Here is a 23652-nt window from a genome sequence, read left to right on the forward strand (position 1 = left end):
TTGCGCACTGCCTGCTCCAGCAAGGAAAACCACCAGCACAAAGGACCCTCCGGGAAGCTCCGAAGCCCAAGGAGAGAAGCTGTTGCTTCAGAAGGACCTGACCTGCCTCTGACCCGAATGTTTTTGCAGCCTGAGCCTTGCTTCCCTCAGACGCCCGTGCTGCCGGTGTTGGAGCAGTGGTGCAATAACCCTCTGATGTAGCACGAAGCCTCCTCATGTAAGAGCAGTTTCCCACCGCGTTTCCCAGGCATTGAGCTCTCTGTGTCACTTGATGTCGTCAAGATTGCAAGGAAATGTGGAATGGCACAAGATACGCATTGGAAAAAATGTGACAACCTGATTATTTTTTTCCGGACTTCTTCCCCCAAAATAAATACTTTAAATAAACTTTTGATCAGAAAAAAACGCAGAACATATTTCGACAGTCTGCTGGGCTCCCTAAGGAAAGCGGGGATATCATACGCCATCAAATAACAGCTTGCACTCAGATTCATGAGAAGAAGAGAAACCGACAGGTAAAAGCAGCTTTGGTGACAAGCCACTCTTTCTGCTGTCAAAGAAAGGACACGGTTTGCTGTTGATCAGGGAAGAGAGAGCGGGTGCTGGAATGAATTACTTGCCATTTTGTATCTATAGAAGTTGCTCATCCGGAAAGGTTCATCAACAAGTGAAACACAAAAAAAACCCCGCTTGTAATGAGGCTAAACTCATTAGCGACCCCCCTCCAGGGTCACCTCTATTAGCGGGCAGGGACGAAGAGTCGAGCCGGACGGTGGGGAGCCCCTCTCGGTGTGGGGACCGCGGGGACGTGCGTCGTGGCTGCTGGCACGGTGGCTCAGCGCGGGGCTGACATGCCAGCAGGGCAGACCACGCTCAAAAAAACTGTTTACTTTGAGCTGGAGCTATTTTTAGCTCCTGTAATCTGTGCAGAGATGATAAAGCTTTTCATTGCAAAGTGAGTGGCTGTGCTTTGCTTCTGGGCAATTTCACTCCACGAGCTCGTCCCTTCCCCCTTCCCAGCTACTGCTCCCTGGGGACCTTATCTCCTCTGCCCGCTGAGCCAAACACCTCCAGAAGGTTTCTCCCAGTTAGAGAGGTTGGAGTCTCAGCCTAAACTTACTTTTTTTTTTCCTTTTTCCCTAGGGAACGTATTCAGTTTGGAATAGAAATGAACTTTTTTCTAATAGTCTCCAAAGTCCAGTTCAAAGCCGTTGCTGAAAGCCCGTTGTGGTCACGCACCATCTAATCATTTCTGCGAAACCTCTCCTGTCCAAAGGCTCTTGCAAAATAAGTCACTTGACGGTTACCTCTTTGCAGCTGCCACAAACACAAGCAGGTCTCAAGCTCAGATCTCGTGGCAAGCCGGAGTCGTCAGCCAGTGACAGCCCCGTCCCACGTTTTACCCAGAGGGTCCCAAAGCCCGTGACAAACTCCCTTACACACTCTATGTAAGAAGCACTTTACCTGCTGCTGATGGGAGAAAGCGCGGCAGCTGGGCAGCGGCACAAAGGCTACAGAACAAGCATAAATCCTGCTTGGTAAGGGATTTGTTTGTCTAAAGGAATCCAGAAGCTTCTTCAGCGTAAACCCACAAAGGTCACGTATCCAGCACATGCTTCACCAGCAAATCATCCCACTGGCAAAAGCTTTCTTGTTTGGGACACAGGGTGAAAAGCAGTATCTCTGTCAGCTCAGGGACGTACTCAGACGAGCGGAGAATATGCAAGTATTAGTTAAATCGGTTTATTCTGCTTGCTAAGAAGGGACAGGTATACAGAAAGAGCTAAAAGTGATTGTCAGGATGAGAAGGTGCAACAGGAGAGGTATCAGGTAAGTTGATGGCAACCGACTGCTCAGGTCTTGCTGGCAGGGAAGCAGGAGATCCTCCGGGCCCGCACACAGGTACTCCTTCCCTTTGTCCCTCTGCTACACGGGGGAGTTGGAGGAAAACAAGTAGCAGGCTGGGTTGGCACTTGGGCTTCTCCCTTTTGGAGAGCTAAGCGGTGTGCTAGTAAACGAGAAGAAAAGAGTCATCTCTGTCAGCTTTATAATAATATATGCCAGGGCCACCCCGCCAACGGTTATGATTTTTCCCCAGTGTTTGGCAGCCAGACAAGGACTCCTGTTGCAGAAGTGCAGAAGCCGTGTAAATATTTTGATCTTGACTTGTGCTCTCAGTTAAACGGGCTTTCACGTGATCTTATTCCACGGGCTCTGAACAGAGTGCTCCTGCTTTGGGATGGTGCGGGATCAAACTCAGGTTACTAATGTTCTGTTGAGAGGCAAAGGACCGCAGTCTTCAAGGACTGCAATCTTCAGGCTTCACCGCATACATTCACTCTCTACCTAAGGTTGGGGAAAAAATTCAGCCTAACCGCCTGGCACCATCCCCTCTTTCCGTGTCAGTTCATTAAGGGGGGACGTGTAACTAGATGCGGTCTCGTGAAGCAGCTGGCCGCTGCGGCAGCTGGGATAAGCCCAGTAAGGCTGTTCCTCTGCCATCCCGTGTCCTTAGACACGGTGCTGTTTGTCTGTTCTAACTGTTCCTGAGGCCACTAAGAGTGGGGAGGTGCAGCATCCCTGCGATTTGGTCTGAGAGCAGCAGCAGTTCAGGGCGCCCCGTGGGAAGGGCTCCATGTTCTGGTCAGGGAACAAAATATTCTGTTTGTGCTGACAGTGTACACGAAATAAAAACAGGGTTTGTCTGGTGACCTGGGAGCGTTTCACTCGGGCATTGACATGCAGCCCTCTGCTCCCAGCACCGTACTGGGAACCTGCCCTGGGTTTCAGGTGCTGCCCAGGTGTGCAGTGGTGGGCACGGCGAGGTGTAAGCAAAGGTGACGGGGCCACCCTGCATATTGGGTGGCCCAGAGAAGGGCCCTGCCACCCCAGGGTGGATGCAGGGGCTGACAGAACACTGTTGTTCCTTATTCGCTGTGTGGGCAGAGTACGGTGCTGGCTCCTCGGAGGAATGTGGGATGCTGCGGAGCATGGGATTTGCCAGGAGGCAGAGCCGTCCATTCTCAAGTGACCCTGGTGGTGTCACACCAGTGTCTCAGACTGAGATCCCATGCTCCATCCCTACTGTAGCAGTAGATATTAAGGCATAGTCCCAGCCTCAGAAAGATGAATACTTTAAATAGCCAAGACAGACAAAAATAAAGGAAAAGAGGCATTGTCATCTCCTTTTGGCAGTTGGCTAGTGGAAGGACAGAAGGCTAAATGACTGCATAGAGACAGATTAGCACCCAGCCCAGAACATTAACCTTGTCTGCACTGTTACTGGCAGCTCCTCCACGTCCATCGCAGATGGACAGCCTGATGCTTAGTGGATGAGGGAAAAGCCATGGGTGTTATCTACCTGGATTTTTGCAAAGCTTTTGACACCGTTTCCCACAGCATTCTCCTGGAGAAACTGGCTGCTTATGGCCTGGACAGGTGTACTCTTTGCTGGGTAAGAAACTGGCTGGATGGCCGTGCCCAGAGAGTGGTGGTGAATGGAGTTAAATCCAGTTGGTGTCCAGTCACAAGTGGTGTCCCCCAGGACTCTGTGCTGGGGCCGGTTCTCTTTAATATCTTTATCAATGACCTGGATGAGGGGATCGAATGCACCCTCAGTAAGTTCGCAGATGACACTAAATTAGGCGGGCATCTTGATCTGCTTGAGGGTAGGAAGGCTCTGCAGAGGGATCTGGACAGACGGGACCGATGGGCCGAGGCCAATGGTATGAGGTTCAACAAGGCCAAGTGCCGGGCCCTGCACTTGGGTCACAACAACCCCATGCAGCGCTACAGGATTGGGGCGGAGCAGCTGGAAAGCTGCCCGGCAGAAAAGGACCTGGGGTGGTGGCTGAATATGAGCCAGCAGTGTGCCCAGGTGGCCAAGAAGGCCAACAGCATCCTGACCTGTGTCAGGAATGGTGTGGTGAGCAGGACTAGGGAAGTGATCATCCCCCTGTACTTGGCACTGGTGAGGCCCCACCTCGAGTACTGCGTTCAGTTTTGGCCCCCTCACTTCTTGTTGTGTCCCCAACACAAGAAGGACATTGAGGTGTTGGAGTGTGTCCAGAGAAGGGCTACAAAGCTGGTGAGGGGTCTGGAGGACAAATCTTATGAGGAATGACTGAGGGAACTGGAATTGTTTAGCCTGGAGAAGAGGAGCCTGAGGGGAGACCTTTATCACCCTCTACAACTACCTGAAAGGAGGTTGTAGAGAGGTGGGGGCTGACCTCTTCTCCCTGGTGATAGGTGATAGGATGAGAGGAAATGGGTTTAAGTTATGTCAGGGGAGGTTTAGATTGAATATTAGGAAACACTTTTTCACTGAAAGGGTTATTAAACATTGGAATAAGCTGCCCAGAGAGGTGGTGGATTCACCATCCCTGGAGGTGTTTAAAAAAAAGGTAGATGTGGTACTTAGGGACATGGCTTAGAAGTGTTTTTTGTCAGGGTAGGTTAATGGTTGGACTTGATGATCTTAAAGGTCCCTTCCAATCTCGGCGATTCTATGATTCTATGCTGCTGTGGGTCCGTGCCAGCAGACCTTCCTCACCTAATAACGGCCAATCTCACTCCCCACTGCTCTTGAGATGTATTTTATATACCGCTCTTTGTGTCATGGCTCTTCCCTTACAGTTATTCTAGCATTTCCAGTTTTTAAAGGGTTCCACTTAATCCCTTAATTCACTATATCTGTTTCAGATTCTTGCTGTCTCTCAAAGCTGGGCTGAGGTTTTGGGGCAAGTGTAAAATTTTCACTTTTATGCAGGAGTATAGCATTTTGGACACAGAGTTTAATGTTTTCATACAGATCTGTTGCCACTCACTTTTGTTGATTAAATATTTTTCTTTCATAAAATCTCTCAAGTAATAGTTTTCAGCTTTGCAAAACTTGGCCTGGTAAAGCATCAAGTATCTTTATTCAGACTATCCATCGCAAGAATAATCTAGCAATGGTGTTTAAATAGACATCAGCTTCCTTGAGCCATACGTTAAAACCTTAGCTCCATACAGTCCCCAGTTAGGTGACTTATAAGAAGGTCTCGCAGAAGACCCTTTAATAAAAGCCCATTATCCAGTCTGTCCTGGGTCAGAAAGTTTCAGTCGTATTTGATCTGAAAGGCTGGGTTTGGGTCTGGGTTCCTTGCCCTCTAATACTGAGTGAGATACAAATGCCAGTCAGGGTCAAAAATATCCTTTGCCCAAATAGCTGTGCTGCCTAATAGCTCCTCTCTGCACGCAATGGTGGCTGCAATGTTTGTGACCTGCCATGTGGGCTGCAAGCCATCAGTGTGACAGTCATGCCATTATCTCTACATGGACAGATATATTTCTGTATTTCAACATATTTCTATATATTGACCATCCTGCAAAGGCATATTCAAGGCAGCAACCTCTACAACAAGCTAAATATCTGTAAAATGGCCCACTCTATAGATGGGCACTTTGCAAGCTGCCCATCTCAAGCTGGTCGCAGTTGCTGGGACTGGGTTGACTGACTGAGCTGCTAAGCCAGGGGATGCTGTACAACGGACGCTTGCATTGCAGAATTGCTACCCCAGCCGGCTCCCGCTCTCTCCATCGCTATGGCAACCAGCAGGAGATCTCACTGTTCGGACCAGAGGTGTGCACTCTGCAGCAGCGCTGCCGGCTTTCCTGCAGAAATCAGGGCTCAACCTGAGCACCCAGGAGGGAAAATCCTCTCTATTTTGACTAAAAGGCCTTATTAGTTATTATTTATCCAAGTCTCCAGGCACTGTAACATATCATTAATAATGCAGTCAAATCTCAGCAGTCTTCAAGGATGAGTTCAGCAAGAATGTAGCCAGTTGGACACCTAGAAGCTTTCCTTTATGCCTCTTCATTGCTATGGGAAGTTCATCCTTGGCTCTCCAACCGCACCACCAAACACACCACTTCTGTGTTGAACGCAGAAGGTCATCGGCTTTTCAGTATCTAAACCAACTTGGGAAGTAAGTCTGCTAGCTCTTGCCTTGCTGGCTAACAAGAAATTGTGTGACAGTGAGAACTACGATTAATGGAATAACAGACCCCCTCTTTTCCCCTCTTTATTTGCACGAAGGGGAAAAAAAAGACTCATTCAATGTAATGGTTTATTAGATACATTCAAGATGCAGAATTAGAGAAACATCACACATACTGAAACGTTGGATGCTGGAGGGAGGAGCATGTGATCCCATGTGTAAAGTAATCTGGAGTAAACTACTACATGATAAGGATCTTTACCCCAGGAATTCATTTGGGGGGGCTTGTGTGCTATGAATTTCATCCTAATTAGCTGCGTGCTGACTTCCTCATGTAAACTGGTCATTTTGGCAAGGCTTATGGTATATTTACCACTATTTGTTCAACTCTGCTTCAAACTGGGACACCACCACAGTCCAAACAACTGAGCTGTGCCGGCTGGATCCAGCCCAGCGAGAGCCAGGAGCTGACACTGTCACCATCAGTGATGGTATCCAAACAAGCTAAGTTTGGGAAGCTGTTAGGAGTCATCTTTCATCATTCAGCATTTTCAGTTGGGTTCATTTAGTTCCAAGCTGGGTAATTACAGCCTCATTATTTTTCCTTTGACAATGAAGACAAGACTGCAAACCAGGCAGAATAATTCCTCCTGTTACCGTTGCCAAGATATGATAGCACAGCTACGCCATAAGGAATGTGTCATGGTATCAGTTTTATTAATGGTAAATAATGGCTCTTCTGTTAAGCAACATCTTAACACTATCTGGTGCCTAACCATAAAACGCTAACTAAATTTCAACCCCTTGTCCTGGTTTGAGGCAGACAGATAATAGAGCCAAGATTACCACTGCCCAGCACATTCCTCGTGGACCAGCATGCATCCAGTTTTGCACGCTATTTTCTTCACTGAAATTAGTATCCGGCTACAATCAGACTTTAATTCTAAAACCACAAAAACTCATCTAAAAATAAGACGTCAAAGTTCCTGTGACAGTAAGTAGAGGCCAGGACTAAGGGAGTGATGGTAGATCGGGTATCAGAGACCAATTCATCCCGTCTGTCCATCTTCACTGGCCAGAGCAAGAGCTCCGTAACTACTGTGGGTTAGATATTTACCTTGTAGGCAGCTTCAAGGCAGTGAGGTGAAACCCATCCAAGCAGGAAAGGAAGAGACACTGCGTTTATACTGTTGTATCTCACCAAAGGCTCTGTGCTCTTGCAGGGACTATTTCCCAGCCCAGAAACCACTGCTAGTGCAGTGAAATTTTCTGACATACGCATGGGCACCAGTGTCTGTTTCTGCTTTGTTTTGCTGGCTCTTGCATTAAATCATTTGAGGACTGTAACAATATACGTGTTTGGAAAAAACAGCTTTGAAAAGAAAGTATCTACAAGAACTGCATCGCTGGCCTGTCGAGGCACTGGGTTCTGCACAAGCCCCTAAAACCACAGTAGCAAATACAGTTATACTAACATACATCTCAACTAAAAATTGTAAGACATTCTTTAGAGTCTGAAAAAAACCTTCTGCCATTATCTCACAAAGACAGCAAATTCAGAACTGAACTATTACTCATATTAGGGGAAAATCACTCTGCTTCTGCCACTGAAACGCCTGCAGACCTCAAGCTTAGCAAGGTCCTATGGACGCTCTCAATTTTGCAATAACGTGACCCCCTTGGTGGATGTTTTAAAAATTTGTGTGTGTGAATTTCTAGCAAAGGTTCAGTGTTCTCAAGTGTGTTCTGCAGCAGGAAGCTGGTTTGTAAGATCCCCTGGTAAACCAATACTCAGCCCTCAGTTCTTCTTCCTTCCCTTCCAGAATTAAGCTTGTGGCTGTTTCTGCCTGCTGTGCACATGGACGCAGTGAATACTGAGCCTTGTCAGCTCTTGCCTTCAGGAAACCGCTCGATTTAGTGTCTCTTGGGCAACAACCCTATTGAACTCAACGATGGGACTAGAGATGGTATTGTATTATTAGACTCCCTTACGGTACTTTTTTTTCTAAATCATCTAGGATGGGAAAAACATTATATAAAGAATGCCATGACTCACCCTCCAACGCCATGGAGGTTCAGACCAACCAGAAAAGAGTTAACAGCACAGCCACCCCCCTGTAGTATTTCAGTGTTTCTAAATACAGAGTTCCTTTCCGATCTGGATGCCCATTTTTGTTATCTTAAAAGTATTTCTGGAACTCTTGGCCAGCTTTAGACAAACAAACAGTGAGAAATATTTGTGAAGATAACGTGGTTGAGAGTGTTTGGTTAATGAGTTTTTCTAAGTTGAAGGATTTCATTTTTAGACTTCATTTCTTTAAAGCTTGCGAACAGAAGAAAAAATTGCTCCGGAGACATTAAATCACACAACCATCCCAACTATTGGCTTTGGAATAACAATCATTCAACTTAGCAAATATCAAACGTGGGAAGGGATTTATCTGACGCATCTATACGATCATGTGAACTCCTTCCTCAAGGAGAAACAGTCTCTGCTGGAGACACAAGAGGAAGGAACTGTTTTCCCTTCTTTAAAAAAATACAACAACATAAGCAACTGTAACATGCTAAATGCTTCCTGGAACAAGTGCAAAAATACATCATCTAAAATGTCAGCTGGTACGCCAGGAGGATTTACGGGATTTAAAAGATTTATGAGAAAAAAGTATTTCACTAGCTTCAGAGCATCTTGGAAAGCAGCAGCACCAGTGTGGGGGCCAATGGAGAAAGAGGAGAAAAGAAATCTCCAACTAAAAGAAATGACCATGGCCAGTATGATCCTGTATTGCTCTTTTTAGTACAAGAAAAAATTGGGTCAGGCACTCATCTGATTTTAAGCCATGTGGAAAGATGAACGAACGGAGCCTGCCATGACTCTGGGATACGCTGGTTTTCTCACTTTACATATTGACTCACGTGGTCCTGTGGCTCACCTAAAGCCACACAGCTCCTCACTGCTTGAGGCAGGATTAAATCCAGAAATTCCTGACTTTTCCTCCCACTGTTGTTTCACTAGAAGCTGTTCTGCTGCAGTGACATAAGAAGACTGGCCAGCTGGATTTCAGTGCAGGCTCTCATGGGAGAGATGGGGTCACAGAGATAGGGGAAATAAATCCTGGCTTAATAAAAAAAATATATATCAGGCAAGGAAAAATCATGAAAACATTTGAAACAATAAACTCAGCCACATTTGTAAGTGTGCTTGGACAATGCTCGAGTAGAATATTGGGTTGCTTTGTGGCTACTCGCTCTTGAAGCGGCTACTTAAACACGGGAGCCTGGATGCCCCGTACAGCCCGAGGTGCTCTAGCATCAAAACCGAGCCCGGATCAGCATTGCCAGGTGGAGCAGGGGCTGATGCCTGGCTCTGCGCTAACGCTGCCTCACCTACGGGAACGGGGGAAGGTGCCAAGCTCCAACAGCGCCTCTGGCTGCAAGGCTCCTCCTGGGACAGTTCCTACCAGCTCACATCAGTGCTGGGCTGAGGCTGCTCCAACAGTGCCAGCCCCTTCTGGGTCAGATCCTGCTCCCCAAAGGGCCCTGTCTGAGCATCCCTCCCGCCTCCTTTTTACCGGCCATCTGTTGCTAGTCCCTTCCATGGTTCATTCACAGATGTCACTGCAGATCTTTTGTACAAAATATTCCCTCCAGTATATCTCTGTGTTTTGTTGGTTTTTTTTTAATAAGCTTTTATTTAATATTCTGTAAATGCCTTTCAATACATGTAAGTTTCACTAATGCTTCCAGAAATAATGAGATGAAAGAGCTAGGTAATATCATTCCAGAGTACTGGATAAATGCGAACATTTCTCTTCATCTGTTTTACCGATAACCTAAACTATGGCAGTTTCCAGACCAGAGCACATGATCTAAAGTGGGCTGAAGTCAGTGAAAAGGTCTCTGGTGACAAATAAGGGCTTAGAGGAGATTGAACAAAGGTGTTCTATAAAATAAATTTCTGGCCAAACAAAGCTGGACAGACACAAAGATTACAATTCCTGTATCATAACAGCAGTGACTCATCCAGTTGCATAGGCACTGGGGGTGAAAAAGAAAACAGTTACTCAATCTCTCAGGGATTTAGACACAGAAGAATATATTATGCAAGTTTTAGCAGGGTTACTAATGGCCTTGAAGCGCACAACTCTACTATGACTCTCACTCAGCTCAGCAGATCACAAATAAGATGACTCACGTATCCATGACATGATAGGAAAATAGAGAGTCTAAGAAGTGCAGAGGCAGGTGCTAATGCAGGCACAGAGCACGCAGTCAAGGCAAGAGAATTATAAAATCGTGAGCAAAGGACTGCGGAGAAGAGAAGCTTGCCTATTTGAAGACTCAGGAGTGTGGACTAGGTTGATTTTTCTTGATCTCAAATTGCAGGGGCTTGTGAGAGTAAAGCCAGTCTGTGTGCAGAGAAAAGCCGCGCTGCTGGCATCGGCCACCTGTGCTTCCCCGGGGAATCGCAGCAGACAGCCCACGTTGGCCTTTAGCATGTCAGTGGTGAGTGAGCCCCTGTATCTACAGCACGCGATTAGATTAGACCCCAGTGAAAGTCATCTGAGAGCTCCATAAACTTAACAATGTTTATACTTGGGAGGACTTTCTACCCTGCTGGAACATCATGATTTTGTAGAAACTATTAACTCTGACCATTTAAAGAGTAATTAAACCCACTGGTGGTTTCTGCCGTAGCAGTATTTTGCCTGTTATCTAACAACTAACTTCCTCGCGGATGGAGGACTTTGACAGCTATTCTCAAAGCACGGTTTAAAAGCTGGATTGTGGAATAGAGCTCAACCCAAAGCCTGAACTAAACAGCTGGAAAAGCATTTGTCCCTAAAGAATTTTGTAATCCTTTATGCTCTGGAGATCCAACCAAAGCCCAGTTATAAATACTGTTTAAAGCCAAACACTTTACAAAATTCCAGTACTTTGGAAGGTTGTATTAGAAAGCTGATGCCAATATCTCAAAATTTGGAATTTCACGCAGGCCAGAGCACAGTAAGATGTTTAGACCTGCGTATGGATCAAGGCAGCACTACTGTAGAAACACAGACGACATATAATTTTTTCATTTTAACAGTTGGTTTGACCCAGCCATTCCAATTTGCAGTTCCCTTCGCCTGACTGAAAGATTCTGGATGGTCAAAGGATTACTTGATTATAACTTGTCTGTGGGATTTATTAGCTGCAAATATACAGCCCGTTCACAGCAGAGACCCTCAAATACTTGGGGGAACATCTGGAAAAGTTCTGCATTTTTGTTATCACAAAAGGGAGACCCTTGAGATTAACAAGAATAGCGTTAACGCACAAGCTTGAGTGACATTTTTTTATGAGCTCAGTTGCACAAAGAACTGCAGAGAACTACTTTTAAATGACTGTATCTATCTGACAACATTTCCTTTAAATATTACCTAATTTCAAGGGGTTTATTCTAGGCATTTCAATGAAAGTATAGATATGTATGCGATGTAGTGTATAGATACATAAGGGATTCACCATTTCGTTCTACTGTCAGAACTGATTAACATGCCAGAGCAGGGTATTTTTGTACAAACTAGGATAACCTCCTGCCATATCCTGTCTCATTCCCAAAGCCGACAGTCACTAGGCTGACTTCATCCTTATCTTCTGTTAAACATGTGTGGTTTGAGGTGATGTTATGCAGAATCAGAGCGGGTTTACGTTGGGAAGTAAAATGAACACTTGGAAATCTCTTGTTACGTGGACAGTGAAAGGAAAAAGCTTTTTATCTGTATCCTTTGTCTTTCCCTAGCATAATCCAGTGGAAGATCCCACAGTACTTAACAAAGCTATTAGTCTCATAAATTTCCTGTGAAGAAAATGTTCTCAGACTCAGGATTGAGCTGAGTTTCATCACTGTATTAGTAATATACCTAGGAAATTATTTACCCAGGCTTACCGGGAAGGGAACACAGAATTTTGGATTCTGCCTTTATTCTGCATACATTCATGTGAACAAAGAGTGAAGTAGGAGGGATGTGGCAAAAGGCTTCTTACAGATCCATCTGGTGCACCCAAAAGGGTAATAAAAATACGTTAATAATAAAGTAAAGGCTCATATTATCTGAAGGAAGCACAGTTTCAATGATTTATGGTGTGATCTTTTTCTGAAAGAAGCCTGTGTGTCTTCATGAATGAGGCTGATTACAAGAGAAATGATACTGCTAACATAATGTTCATATATTCTGAGCATTAAAGCTGCTGTGGAAAATAGGTGGCTGGTTCACTGGATGCTTTTTATCACTTCTTGGCAAATTTAGATGGCAATAAAGCTGTCATTCTGGTTATTTGTCCCTTTCAGTGATGAAAGCAGGTTTTTCGGAAAGGGACTCTGTGAAGGAAAGAAGAGTCTGACATAGTGGGCAGTGATGTGCAATAGCTGGAACTGCTACAGCCAGAATATATCCTGTAACTCAAACTGGTCAGTTATGACCCTGCCCTCTGATATTTTGCAACACTAATGCCAATTAAATAGCTCCAAACTGCTTTCCTAAACTTCTGTTTTGACTTTTGCCACCTTCTCGCCATTGTTATATCCTCACAGCCTCTCATCCGTTTCATTTGCTCCCAGGCTTTAGCCACGAGGAGTGCAGCACTCAGCTGTTTCTCTCTATCTCCTCCAAACTGCGAGTCTGGCAGTATGCTGGTAATCCAAAACCAGAGAGGCCCCTGTGCTCTGGGCAGCAGCAGAACAATGGCTCTTTTCACATGGTTCCTCCACCTCTTCTTCCACTTTAAAGGAAGCTTTTACAACTGTGCACCTTCAATATATGGCCCGAGCCTGGTGTGAACTGAGGCACAGATGTATCCTTGAGAAACCCACCCTCTGAAAGGCTTGGGAGCTTTCCCGTTTCCACCCAGAGCCCCGTTACAACACTACACAGGCCAAAATTCATGGACGCCGTTCAGCGCACAGCAAAGCACGCAGAAAAGGGGCAGCAACATGGTGCGAGTTCTGTGGCATGGGCACTTGTGTCTCTGTCACGGTGGGCCAAGAGTGGGAATGAACTACAGACTCCCCCGGAGTCAAACAGTGCCGAGAGGCCGAGCAGGCCCCTGGGCCACCGGCAGGGCAGGTGACAGCAGTGTCGCCAGCCGGTGAGAGGCAGGGCCCTTCCTCGCGCCCCTGTGACCCACCCCGGGCTGTACGTGAAGCGGCGGGAGGCCACCCGCCCGCGTCCTCGGGCGTCCCGGTTGTCGCTGTCCCTCCGGTGAGGTCAGTGCTTCAGCAGTGACGCAGGTGTAACTCATACAGCTTCAACGCAATCTTTGCACCACGTGACGCTTGTCACCGTGCCCGGTCACGCCCTGCCCCCTCCGGAACCCGAGGGGGGCGGTTTTACCCGTGCGGAGGGGGCACAGGGCGCGCCTGGGCGCACTGCAGGCCGTTGGTGCTCAGGGGCAGGGACACGCAATGTGTTCGGCCACGAACCCCACGTGTGGCGGGGTCGACCCGGTAATCGGCCCGGTGACCGGCCCAACAGCAAGCCCTGCCCGCCATGACGGCCCGGCCGCGCTGCTGCCATAGCAACCGCCGAGCGCCCCCAGCGGCCTCCGGGAGAGGGAGGGATCGAATGGCCGCCGTGCCTGCCGATCAGCCTCAATCATTGGCTGTGCTGCCGGAGGAACCGCCCACTCTCTGACCCTTTCGACCAATCAGCGTCTCTTCGACATACGACGGCCTCGCGTCGATGGAGGCGAAAGAAGTGTTCGTAAACAACAGCTCCCCCTCACGCGTCCTCCCTACCCTCCTGCGCGCGCGCGGTTCCATCCTGCTTTCCCATTGGCGGACAGCCGCCTCAGAGAGCGCCAGCGTGCCCAATGAGTGGCGGCGCCGCTGGACGGCGGCCGCCTGACGCCACGAGGTGGGGGCGGAAGCAGGAAGTGGCCGGAGGGCGCTCGGCGGCGGCGGCGCTATGGGGGCGGTGTTGGGGGTCTGCTCGCTGGCCAGCTGGGTGAGTGGCGGGGCGGTGGCGGCGGGGGCTGCCGTGCCAAAACCTCCTGAGAGCGGCCCCGGCCCGGAGCGGTGCCTCCGCCGGGGGCCCGGCGCAAGCGTGGTCTGACTGCCCTCCCGCGGCCTGTGGGTGGAAGCCTGGTCCCGCCAGCTCCGGGAGCGGCTCCAGCCCCTCGGGGCAGAGCGGGCGCCAGGCTGCAGCTACCCTGCTTCTAACCGACCTGGCCGGGAGGCGGGTCGCTAACCTTGCCAGGCGGTGTTGGTGGCCGCGGCCGGGCGGCGGCCCCCAGGAACAGCGCCCAGGCTGATAAGGCAGATTATCTACGGGTGTTTCCAAACATGGTGTCAGCCAGAAATGTCGGTTAAACGGTTTATCTGTGTGGTCCGGCAAGGAGTGGAGTGTTTCTAATGGTGTTTGGGTTTTCCTCTCTCGAACACGGGTGTCAGCTGCGAGGGGAAAACCCTTACTATTCTGTCTGTCCTTCAGATTCCCTGTCTGTGCAGCGGTGCCTCGTGTTTACTGTGCCGATGTTGTCCCAACAGCAAGAATTCCACAGTGACGCGCCTTATCTATGCCTTCCTGCTCCTCCTCAGTACTGTTCTTGCCTGCATTATGCTGGCACCGGGAATGGAACAGCAGCTGAAAAAGGTATGGAAGGAAAAGCCTCTTTCTAACTGTTTGCAAAACCATTAGTTGTGCCATTGACTCTTGATTTTCTTTACTTGGAATGGACTACGTGAGAGACAGAAATGCCCAAATGTGCTTTCTCCCCTGAGTTCAGAGACTGCATGTACCAAACAGCTTCTAGCCAAAATAGCAAATTCAGAGAATGTACATTGTTAAGTATGTGCCTGGTCTCTGAAACCTGACCAGACCTGGAGCTGGCCAGTCGTTATCAGGGGCTTGCTGCTTTGGTATCTTAATCTTCTTGGGTGCTTTCAGTGATGACATGGGGAAAGAAAGATAATAAGGTCTGTGTAGGCTGGCTGAGCACAAGGTCTTTTGTTATCAGGTTTCCCAGAAGAGAGACAACTGAGAGCCTTAGCTGTTAAGACTGCTTAAAGAATGTAACTACAAATACAGATGTAAATTGACAACTAAATGTGTCTTTACTCAGATACCTGGATTCTGTGATGAAGGGCTTCATACTCGGATACCACATATGAATGGCTTTGTCAGCTGCGATGTGTTTGTTGGTTATAGAGCTGTCTATCGAATCAGCTTTGCCATGGCAGTGTTCTTCTTTCTCCTCTCTCTGCTCATGATACAAGTGAAAACAAGTAATGATCCAAGAGCCTCGATACACAATGGGTATGTGTGTGAGCCAGCTGTCTGATGTTCCACCTTGTTTCTTTGCTGAACACAGTGGTGAATTGTTTATGCATACATTGACAGCCTCAAGTTTCTTTTCAGCTGACTACAGAGTAATGCTTTGGTCTCCTAAAAAGCCTATTTATGTAAAATGTTCAATGTAGTGATAATACTCTGAGGTTGGGAACCGAAAGGGTGGTGCTCTGGGCACTGCTCTGTGTTTCCACAGAGATACTATACTTCAGCTAGTTTATATCCTTGCACTGACTCTAGTGCTCATTGGGTCATTCACTAGGCCAGTCTGACTCAGTAATCCAGTAGGAATTGGTTTCTGATTTCTGGTTCACCAATATAACTGGGTTAGTTCTGGGCTAGATGACTGAATTATCAGTCTTTTAATTTGAAAGGGGCCTTTGGAGACCATCTGATCCAATTCCCTGGTCAGCACAGGACCAACATGGAGTAGGTTACTGGGGTCTTGTCTAGTTGAGTTTTGAATGTCCCAAGGGACAGGGATGCTTTGACCTCTCTGAGAAACTTGTGCAATTTTTTGATATATCTAATGGTAGTTTCTCTTTTTGCAACTTGCATATGTTGCCTCTTGTCCTTTCACTGTGTGCTTGCAAGAAGAGTCTGGTTCTGTCTTCTTCACACCTTTCTTTTAGGCAGTTGAAAACAGCAATCAGATCTCCCTTTTCCCTTCTCCAAGCTGAACAGCGCAGAGTTAGCCTTCCTCCATGCAAAGATGAGCTGATGACTCACACTCCATTTGTTGGAGCAAGAGCTCCTCTTTCAGCAAAGCTTTCTAGCCAGATGGCCTCCAGTCTGTCCTGTTGCATGGGGTTTTTCTGTCCCAGGTGCAATGCTCTGTATTTGCCTTTGAACTTTGAGGTTTCTGTCAGTCCATGTCTCCAACGTGTTGACCGTTGCTTCACCCTCTTCCCCTGATTTGGTGAGCGCCTTCATCTGTAATACCACTGAACACAACTTTTATCTTTAAATTTCTGTTAGACACTCATCTATGTACAGCAAGCTGCTTGCAGATCATGTAAAATGGGACTATTGTGTGGAAAGCAAGACCAGTATTTTCAACTTATATCTTCTTTTAAAGGTTCTGGTTCTTCAAAATAGCTGCTATTGTGGCTATCATGGTTGGAGCGTTTTACATTCCTGAAGGGCCTTTCACAACAGGTACAGTCAATATGTTATCAAGGAATTCTGTTTAATAAACTCAAACCTTTTCACAGACTTAGCAGGCTATAGTTGTGATAGTGAAAATTATCTTGTAGAAGACACAGATTCTGTGCTACTTCATTAGAGTATCTTGGTTCATCCAGTATTTTGGTGACCAACTGCAGTTATGGTAATAAACAATCTCTTTTCAAGTGGAGAAGTGTTGTTTATTAATAATTCAGTACTCTGTGACACAATCACTACTGGGCTGAGCCTTCTGACACTCTTTAGAGGCTGCTGAGAACACTGACAAGTGCTAAATACTTCCCTAGAGTCTCTGAAAAATCTGTGAAAGAAACCTTTACTGTCTGGCCACATCACAGGAACTTGAAAGGGTTGTTGATCCTCAAAGAAATGTAACATGATGGTACTTACATACACAAAGATGTCTTGTGTTAGATGTTGTGTTCGTTCTGAAAACATGTTGGGCTAAACATTCCCATGCTCATCTTGACTAGCATAGGCTGCATCCTTGAATGGCTAGGACTTCTTGCATGCTTCTGTGGGATGGAGGCCAAAGTGATTAACAGCATCTGCATTTCTAGATACAGTTTCAGATTTTTTCATTATTTGTCTGCAGTATAATTAGGACCTTTTTTTAATTTTTTTTTTTTTTAAACTAGGGTAGCATGCAAATAATGAAAGCTAACCATGTTTTTCTTGCTCCCTTTTCTAGCTTGGTTTGTTATTGGTATTTTTGGAGCTGCCATCTTCATTCTTATCCAGCTGGTGCTTCTTGTGGACTTTGCTCACTCCTGGAATGAGAGCTGGGTTAAAAAAATGGAGGAGGGAAACTCTAAATGTTGGTATGCAGGTAGGTATCTTAACCTGTGAAGGATTTGTTTCTGCTGGCCAGTACTCCGCAGAGTATCACTTACTGGTTTGCAAACATACCTAGAATTACACTCCAGAGTCTCCTTGAGTCACTACTGTAAACATTTGGAATTAATAGCTGCAGTGTTGCTTTTTTTCCTCATGAAATAAAATGCACAGTATTTTAGGCTTGTGCTTAGCAGATCTGACAGTCATAATAAACAACACTTGCCTCGTTTGCACTGCGAGTGCAGAGATAGTAGCCTGGATCTCTTCAACTCTAACTGCTTTGCCACCTCCCCTCCTGAGGTCCTCAGGAAGTCAGTTATGTCACTGACAGTGGCTGCAGTACAACACAAAGCATGCCTCAGCGCGTGCTCCCGAGCTGACTGCTAAATTAAAGTGCTAATTGTTATGGTTCTTTACTCATAGCTATGAATGCTGCAACAGCATTTTGTAGCTTCTTATAAAGAACATAGCAGAATGGAAATGAAAATGGTTGTCCTCTAGCATAGAAGGGTGAATTCAGGGCTTATAAATAGCCCATGAGAAGCGTGCAAAAAGCACTTATTTTGACACTGTGGCTTGACATCAGTTAAACTAATTAAACTGCTGCTGAAAGGCAAGTCTTATTCCCCTGATGGCAGCATTGGCTTTCCTCTGAGCTACACTACTTAGAAGCCAAAGCAGAAATTTAGCCATACCTAATAAAAATGCATTCTGCTAATCTAGTTTTCTGAACTAGACTTCCAAGTGAGGAAGAAGGACTGTCTCATTACAGTGGTCATTAAATCACCTTAGATGTACTGTTACACTACACATGTATGGTAACAGTTAATTTTTTTTTCCCCTCCAGCTCTGCTGTCCTGTACAAGCTTGTTCTATGCCTTGTCGCTGATTTTTGTTGTGCTCTTCTATGTCTTCTACACGAAGCCTGATGACTGCACTGAGAACAAGTTCTTTATAACCATTAATATGATCCTGTGCATTGCTGTCTCCATTGTTTCTGTCCTTCCAAAAGTTCAGGTATTATTTTTCTGTGCTATTTTCTTCTGACATACAAAGGAGGGAAGTAAGAAAGATGTAGTACCAATTCAGTCAGACATTAGAACTTTAAAATTCGGCTATCATAGCTATGCTAGCTAGGGACATTTTTTAAAAAATCTTGCTCTGAAACCAATGCACTACATAATCACGTATTTCCTGAAGATAGGTTGGTTTTTTTTTGGCAAACATTGTTTTGGACTTTGTTTCCATGTGGGGGATGGGGTGTGGTTTTAGTGGTGAAGGTTCTGGCAGAACAGAGAAACCCATTAGGAAAAAGAAAAATAAGTTGGGAATTTATTGGCTTAATACTGTGGCTTTGAAATTATGGGTAAGCATGTTTAATATGAGAGAAAGCTTGCATGTTACTTGATTCTGAACTGGTATTGCTCAAATAAATCAGATGGTAGATTTGTATCTACATAACTGTTTAGCAAGTTGGGATTAACTCAGTAAGAACCCATAACTGAGTTCTGGGTGCAGAAAAACTGGATTTGGTTTGCTTATTCCTTCTACGTTTGAGTTGCGTACTGCATAAATTGCATTATTCTAAAGATTTTCTTCCAGTCTTTTAAACATAGAACAAAGCCCAATGCTTTTCTAAAAAATAAAGTTTTGCATGCTAATAACTGTTGAATCTGTGGCAGTAAAAACTATCCAACTGTTACTATCTGTGGGTAAAAATATCCAGCTATAGGTAAAACTTGCCCTTTTGACCTTGGCTTGCTATTCTGTCTTTGAACAGGAACGTCATCCTCGCTCTGGCCTCCTCCAGTCCTCTGTGATCACTCTGTACACCATGTATCTCACTTGGTCAGCCATGTCCAATGAGCCTGGTAAGCAACAGGCTGTCTTGAGTAACATATTTTGGTGTGAAAGCAGAAGCTGATGAAGGGGCTCATAGTTATTACAGATCGCTGTGTGAGGATTGCTGATCTGTCAAGATAAAATTGAGCTGACATTACCAAAACCATCAAAATGCCTCTTTCCAGAACTAAAATGGGGTATTTGTACTGGGGATGGGGAACCAGCATCAGGGCATTCTGATTTATTTGTTACACCCTTGGCTAGCTCACAGGAAGGAAAAATATTCCATGCCATTACTGCCGCTGGGGAAACAAAGAGATCACCAGTTAAAGGGAATGAAAAATTGCAAGCTTATCTGTCATCTTTTCTTAGCTAAATGCTGTCAAAGCTCATCTCTCTTTAATCTGCCTTGAAATTCCTTTCAGAACGAAGCTGTAACCCAAGTTTGCTGAACATCATTATCCAGGTAGCTACGCCCACAATTGTTCCGCCAAATACCACTGTTGTACCTGCTACTCCAGCTCCGCCCAAGTCCCTACAGTGGTGGGATGCCCAGAGTGTTGTTGGACTGGTTATCTTTGTCCTTTGCCTCTTGTATTCCAGGTAGGAACTGCACTGCTATCCAATGACAAACAATTAGGATTTGTCTGACTTTTTTGTTTGAGTCTGGGACTACTGAAAAATATACCTGCAATTATTCATATCCAGCTGCCGTCTCAGCCCAAGCCCAAATATGGCTAATAAAACTGTGTTCTGTTTTGTGGATGAGGATAGGCCTTATTAGCCCAATTCCAAAAACAAAACAAAGTGTGTTACAATACCTGGACTAGGAACACTGTTTAATTAGGCTAACAAAAGCTCAGATGAAAACAGATCTCTCTGAGGAGCCTCCTTGTGTTTCCAGGTAGATAGATTTTAAAAACTGTTATTTGCTAACATTCACTGTGGTCTGTTGCTTGCTTTATTAGCAAACATAGCTAACTGAAAAAGGAGGTTTTAACAATGTCTATCTTTTGGTTACACTTCAGCATTCGCTCTTCAAGTAACAGCCAGGTGAACAAGCTGACACTGTCTGGGAGTGACAGTGCCATTCTGGAGGACACTGTGGGAACTGGCAGCGGGGCTGCAGAGGAAGGAGAAGTACGCCGTGTCATGGATAATGAGAAGGATGGTGTTCAGTACAACTACACTTTCTTTCACTTCATGCTCTGTCTTGCCTCTCTTTACATCATGATGACACTCACAAACTGGTACAGGTAAGAGCGAGACAAAGTGTCGGGTTGTATGTGCCATCCAGTGGTTCTAGGTGGATATGAGACTCCTGCTGAGCTGGTTAAGGTGCTGTCCCTATGCCTATGCCAGTTGTATCAGAGTTGTGCCTTCTCGATTTTGTGTTGCTGAATTAAGATGTAGAAAGGCAACACCAGCAGGTGTAGTCCTAGTGGACTGCTTCACAGCTGCAAGGGCAGAAAGGGCTATCCTGCAGACAGGCAAGCAGCAGGAAGGATGTGTACGAAATTGGTTTAAGGTGGCTGGTCAGAGGCCAGCCTCATGTTACTGGCTCTTCACCCTGGGAAAGGTGTTCAGGGACAGCCATACATGCCACTTAAAATAGAGATGTGATTTCCTTGATCTGTTGGGAGCACTTGGGACATATCCTCTGCTGCTGTAGCTTATGACTGTTTTCGCCAGGACTGCCGTATTGTACAAATCGGTATATATGCTTACAAAGCAGCAGCCATCAGGAGTCTGTTGCTGGCTGAGTCGTCTTACCATGTTCCCACAAGGGCTTTTGTGCTGGAGTGTGCCAAATGATTGGGACAGATTCATGAGAGGTAGCAAGGAACAGTGGAAGGTGCCTTCCATATCTATTAATTGACTTCTTTACTTTTTAGCCCTGATGCAGATTTTAAAACAATGACAAGTAAGTGGCCAGCCGTGTGGATGAAGATAGTGTCCAGTTGGCTTTGTCTTCTTCTCTATCTTTGGACCCTAGTGGCTCCTCTTGTCCTTACTAATAGGGACTTCAGTTAAATTGCTGCAGATGTCTGGTCTTATAAAAGTGGGGAGCTTTTTTTGCTGAAAGCCAAAATGTTCATGTATTGCTTTAGTTACACTATGTTAACTGTTTCTTATGTTAATATTAACATACAGGTGGATAGAAAGTTACGTATTGTATAATTCTTGGTGCAGGGTCAAAGTTATTATCAGTTATCTTTCTATTTTAACCTCCAGTCATAGTTATCTTATTACTACATTTTTAAAGCTCACTGTAACTGTGCTGTCAAAGCACAAAATATCTGTTCTGTCCAATAACCACAACCTTTCTATTGAATAGAAGTAACATTTAGCTAAACATGAAGTAATATATTTTAAAGAACAGTTATATTCAGCATAATGCACTACTATGCTAACACTTCGGTTCCTGGAAGTGTAAGCCACACTGCTTGATTTCTACATTCCACTGTAAAAGTTTATTTAAATTTATACTTACCTTACTATGTTGTGGCAACCCCCCCTTATTCCTCACCAAAAGAGCAGAACTTTGAGGTTAAACTGATTAATTCTAATTCCTTTTAAGAACAAACTTGCCTTTTCTGAGGGGAAATTTCTTTTTTAGCATGTTTGCCAAATATTGAGTGGTAAGTGTATGACTAGCTTAAACAACTTTATAATTACAGTGGAAAAATAAAGCTTCTGATTGCTTACAAAAATAATTATTATTATTGGCACTAAGGTATTTGCACTGTAAACTCATTTGAATAAAGTGGACTAACTACTGAAACTGTCCCAGCTCTGTTGAGAAGCGTTAAGCAGCAGCAGTTACTCTACAATGCAAATACTACTTACAATGCTTAAATGCTAGTTAGCTGCTGCAGTGTCCAGTTGGATGTGACTGGATGCCAAATTCTATTTCTTGAGGTTGCTCAGGTGCACTGATCAAGTAAAACTTAGTTCTGCAGTAGAAAGCAACACTTTTTTTCCTAATGTCACATGTGGAACTAAGTATATGTCACTATTGACTTTTGCAATAAAATACCCCAAGGCGACACAAGGCAAGCATTTAAAATAACAAATTAGCAGCTGTTACAATGTGTTTAATCACCCAGTCATGCATCATAAAATTACACATTTTGACCACTCCATTTTATAAAATGCAATATAAAAATAATTTTTGTCAAAATAAGATGTACACTTAACCACCCAACATCTCTAGGCCCACATATAACAGAAGGCAAAATTATTAGTTTGAATAAGATTATGATTAACTCATGCCAAAATGAGATTTAACAAAAACAATACTTCACCCAGCTCCTGATAATACCTTAGGGTTTGTAACACCCATTTGCAAGAGTATAAATTCAAGTACTTTTATGTACAGTATGCAGCTACCTTTTGTCTCGTATAATGCCAAAAGCCATGGCTGCCCAATGCAGTTCAGCAGTTTCCTTACTGTATGTTGGATCTAGCAGGGATGGCTTATCTACTGGGCAAGGCATATAACCCCTGGAAACAAAGTTATTTCAAGTGGGCAAAAAATCTGTAAGCTTTCTTATGTCTTGACTTGCAGATAAGGAGACTCTATACCTAAAATGAGTGTTTACTTTCCAAATGCTGATATCAGAAATTTTGGGAATGGATTTCTTTGCTAGTAAGTGCTAAAGCTCAAAGAGCATTATCAGCTCAGTAGTCAGGCGCATATAAAACAGAGCTGTGCTTTCTATAAGACAAGCCAAGCACTGGTTACGAATCTGGAAAAGGGTAGAGGTACAGCTCAATAAAGTTGCAACTCTGAGTTTTAAAGCCAAGAAAGAGCAAATTTGAAGTCGCAGTTACATGCCTGATGAAGGTAAGCCTGGCTTAGTTCAAGTAGCCTGACACCAGCTGCCCAGCAGCCAGCTTTAAGAAAAAAGTTCTGGAGACATAACACAGGCTATTTTCAGCATTGATAATGTAGCGTTATCTATTATGTTTAAATCATATGCTTTATTCTTAGTTTCTCTGCAAGCAGAGGAGAAAAGAGGAGGGAGAGATGGATCTAGTTCGTTTACTATTTAAGGCATGCAAGAGACTATAAAAGCCTGAAAAAGGATTTGGTTTCTGTAGAGGTTCCTCAGCCTTCTCCTGAATGCCACTAGGGTTTTTTTCTTTTTGATGGACACTAAATTGAATCTTGAATATTTAATCTCCCTCTCTAGTAGTTACATAAGGGGATCAAGGTAGCTGTTCTAATAGGCTAACTGTCAGAATACCATTACTTCAAACACTGCAGCACAATTAAGGAAAGGGTATCAAATACCAGTCATGCTTTCACCTCTAAGAAAAATGGTCCATCCTTTTTTTTTTTTTTTTGTAATTGTACATTGTGGCTGGAATTAAGAGGCACTAAACCAACAAACACCACTCTATGTTCTGGCAGTTAAGTGGCACAGGCAGCTACTTACCTTTCTAAGTCCTGGTGCTGTGTGCTA

General features: G+C 45.0%; 1 protein-coding gene across 1 annotated transcript; it reads left to right on the forward strand.

Moving 5' to 3' along the window:
- Window positions 1-13888: 13888 nt before the first annotated feature.
- Window positions 13889-23091, forward strand: SERINC3 (serine incorporator 3). Its single transcript, XM_082490912.1, has 10 exons — window positions 13889-13972; window positions 14459-14620; window positions 15090-15283; window positions 16395-16474; window positions 17193-17330; window positions 18186-18355; window positions 19119-19209; window positions 19606-19783; window positions 20209-20436; window positions 21076-23091. The coding sequence occupies exons 1-10, from the start codon at window positions 13934-13936 to the stop codon at window positions 21212-21214; spliced, it is 1419 nt and encodes a 472-aa protein (XP_082347038.1). The 5' UTR covers window positions 13889-13933; the 3' UTR covers window positions 21215-23091.
- The last annotated feature ends 561 nt before the right edge of the window (window positions 23092-23652 follow it).

This window comes from Vanellus vanellus (genome assembly GCF_965231255.1).
Source record: "Vanellus vanellus genome assembly, chromosome: 15".
NCBI lineage: Eukaryota > Metazoa > Chordata > Aves > Charadriiformes > Charadriidae > Vanellus > Vanellus vanellus.

Excerpts from the sequence above, each read along its gene's own strand:
- SERINC3 (XM_082490912.1), top strand. The coding sequence starts at position 13,934 with ATGGGGGCGGTGTTGGGGGTCTGCTCGCTGGCCAGCTGG. Across the intron at positions 15,284-16,394 it reads AGAGCCTCGATACACAATGG|GTTCTGGTTCTTCAAAATAG; the intron begins GTATGTGTGTGA and ends CTTCTTTTAAAG. Across the intron at positions 20,437-21,075 it reads ACACTCACAAACTGGTACAG|CCCTGATGCAGATTTTAAAA; the intron begins GTAAGAGCGAGA and ends TTTACTTTTTAG.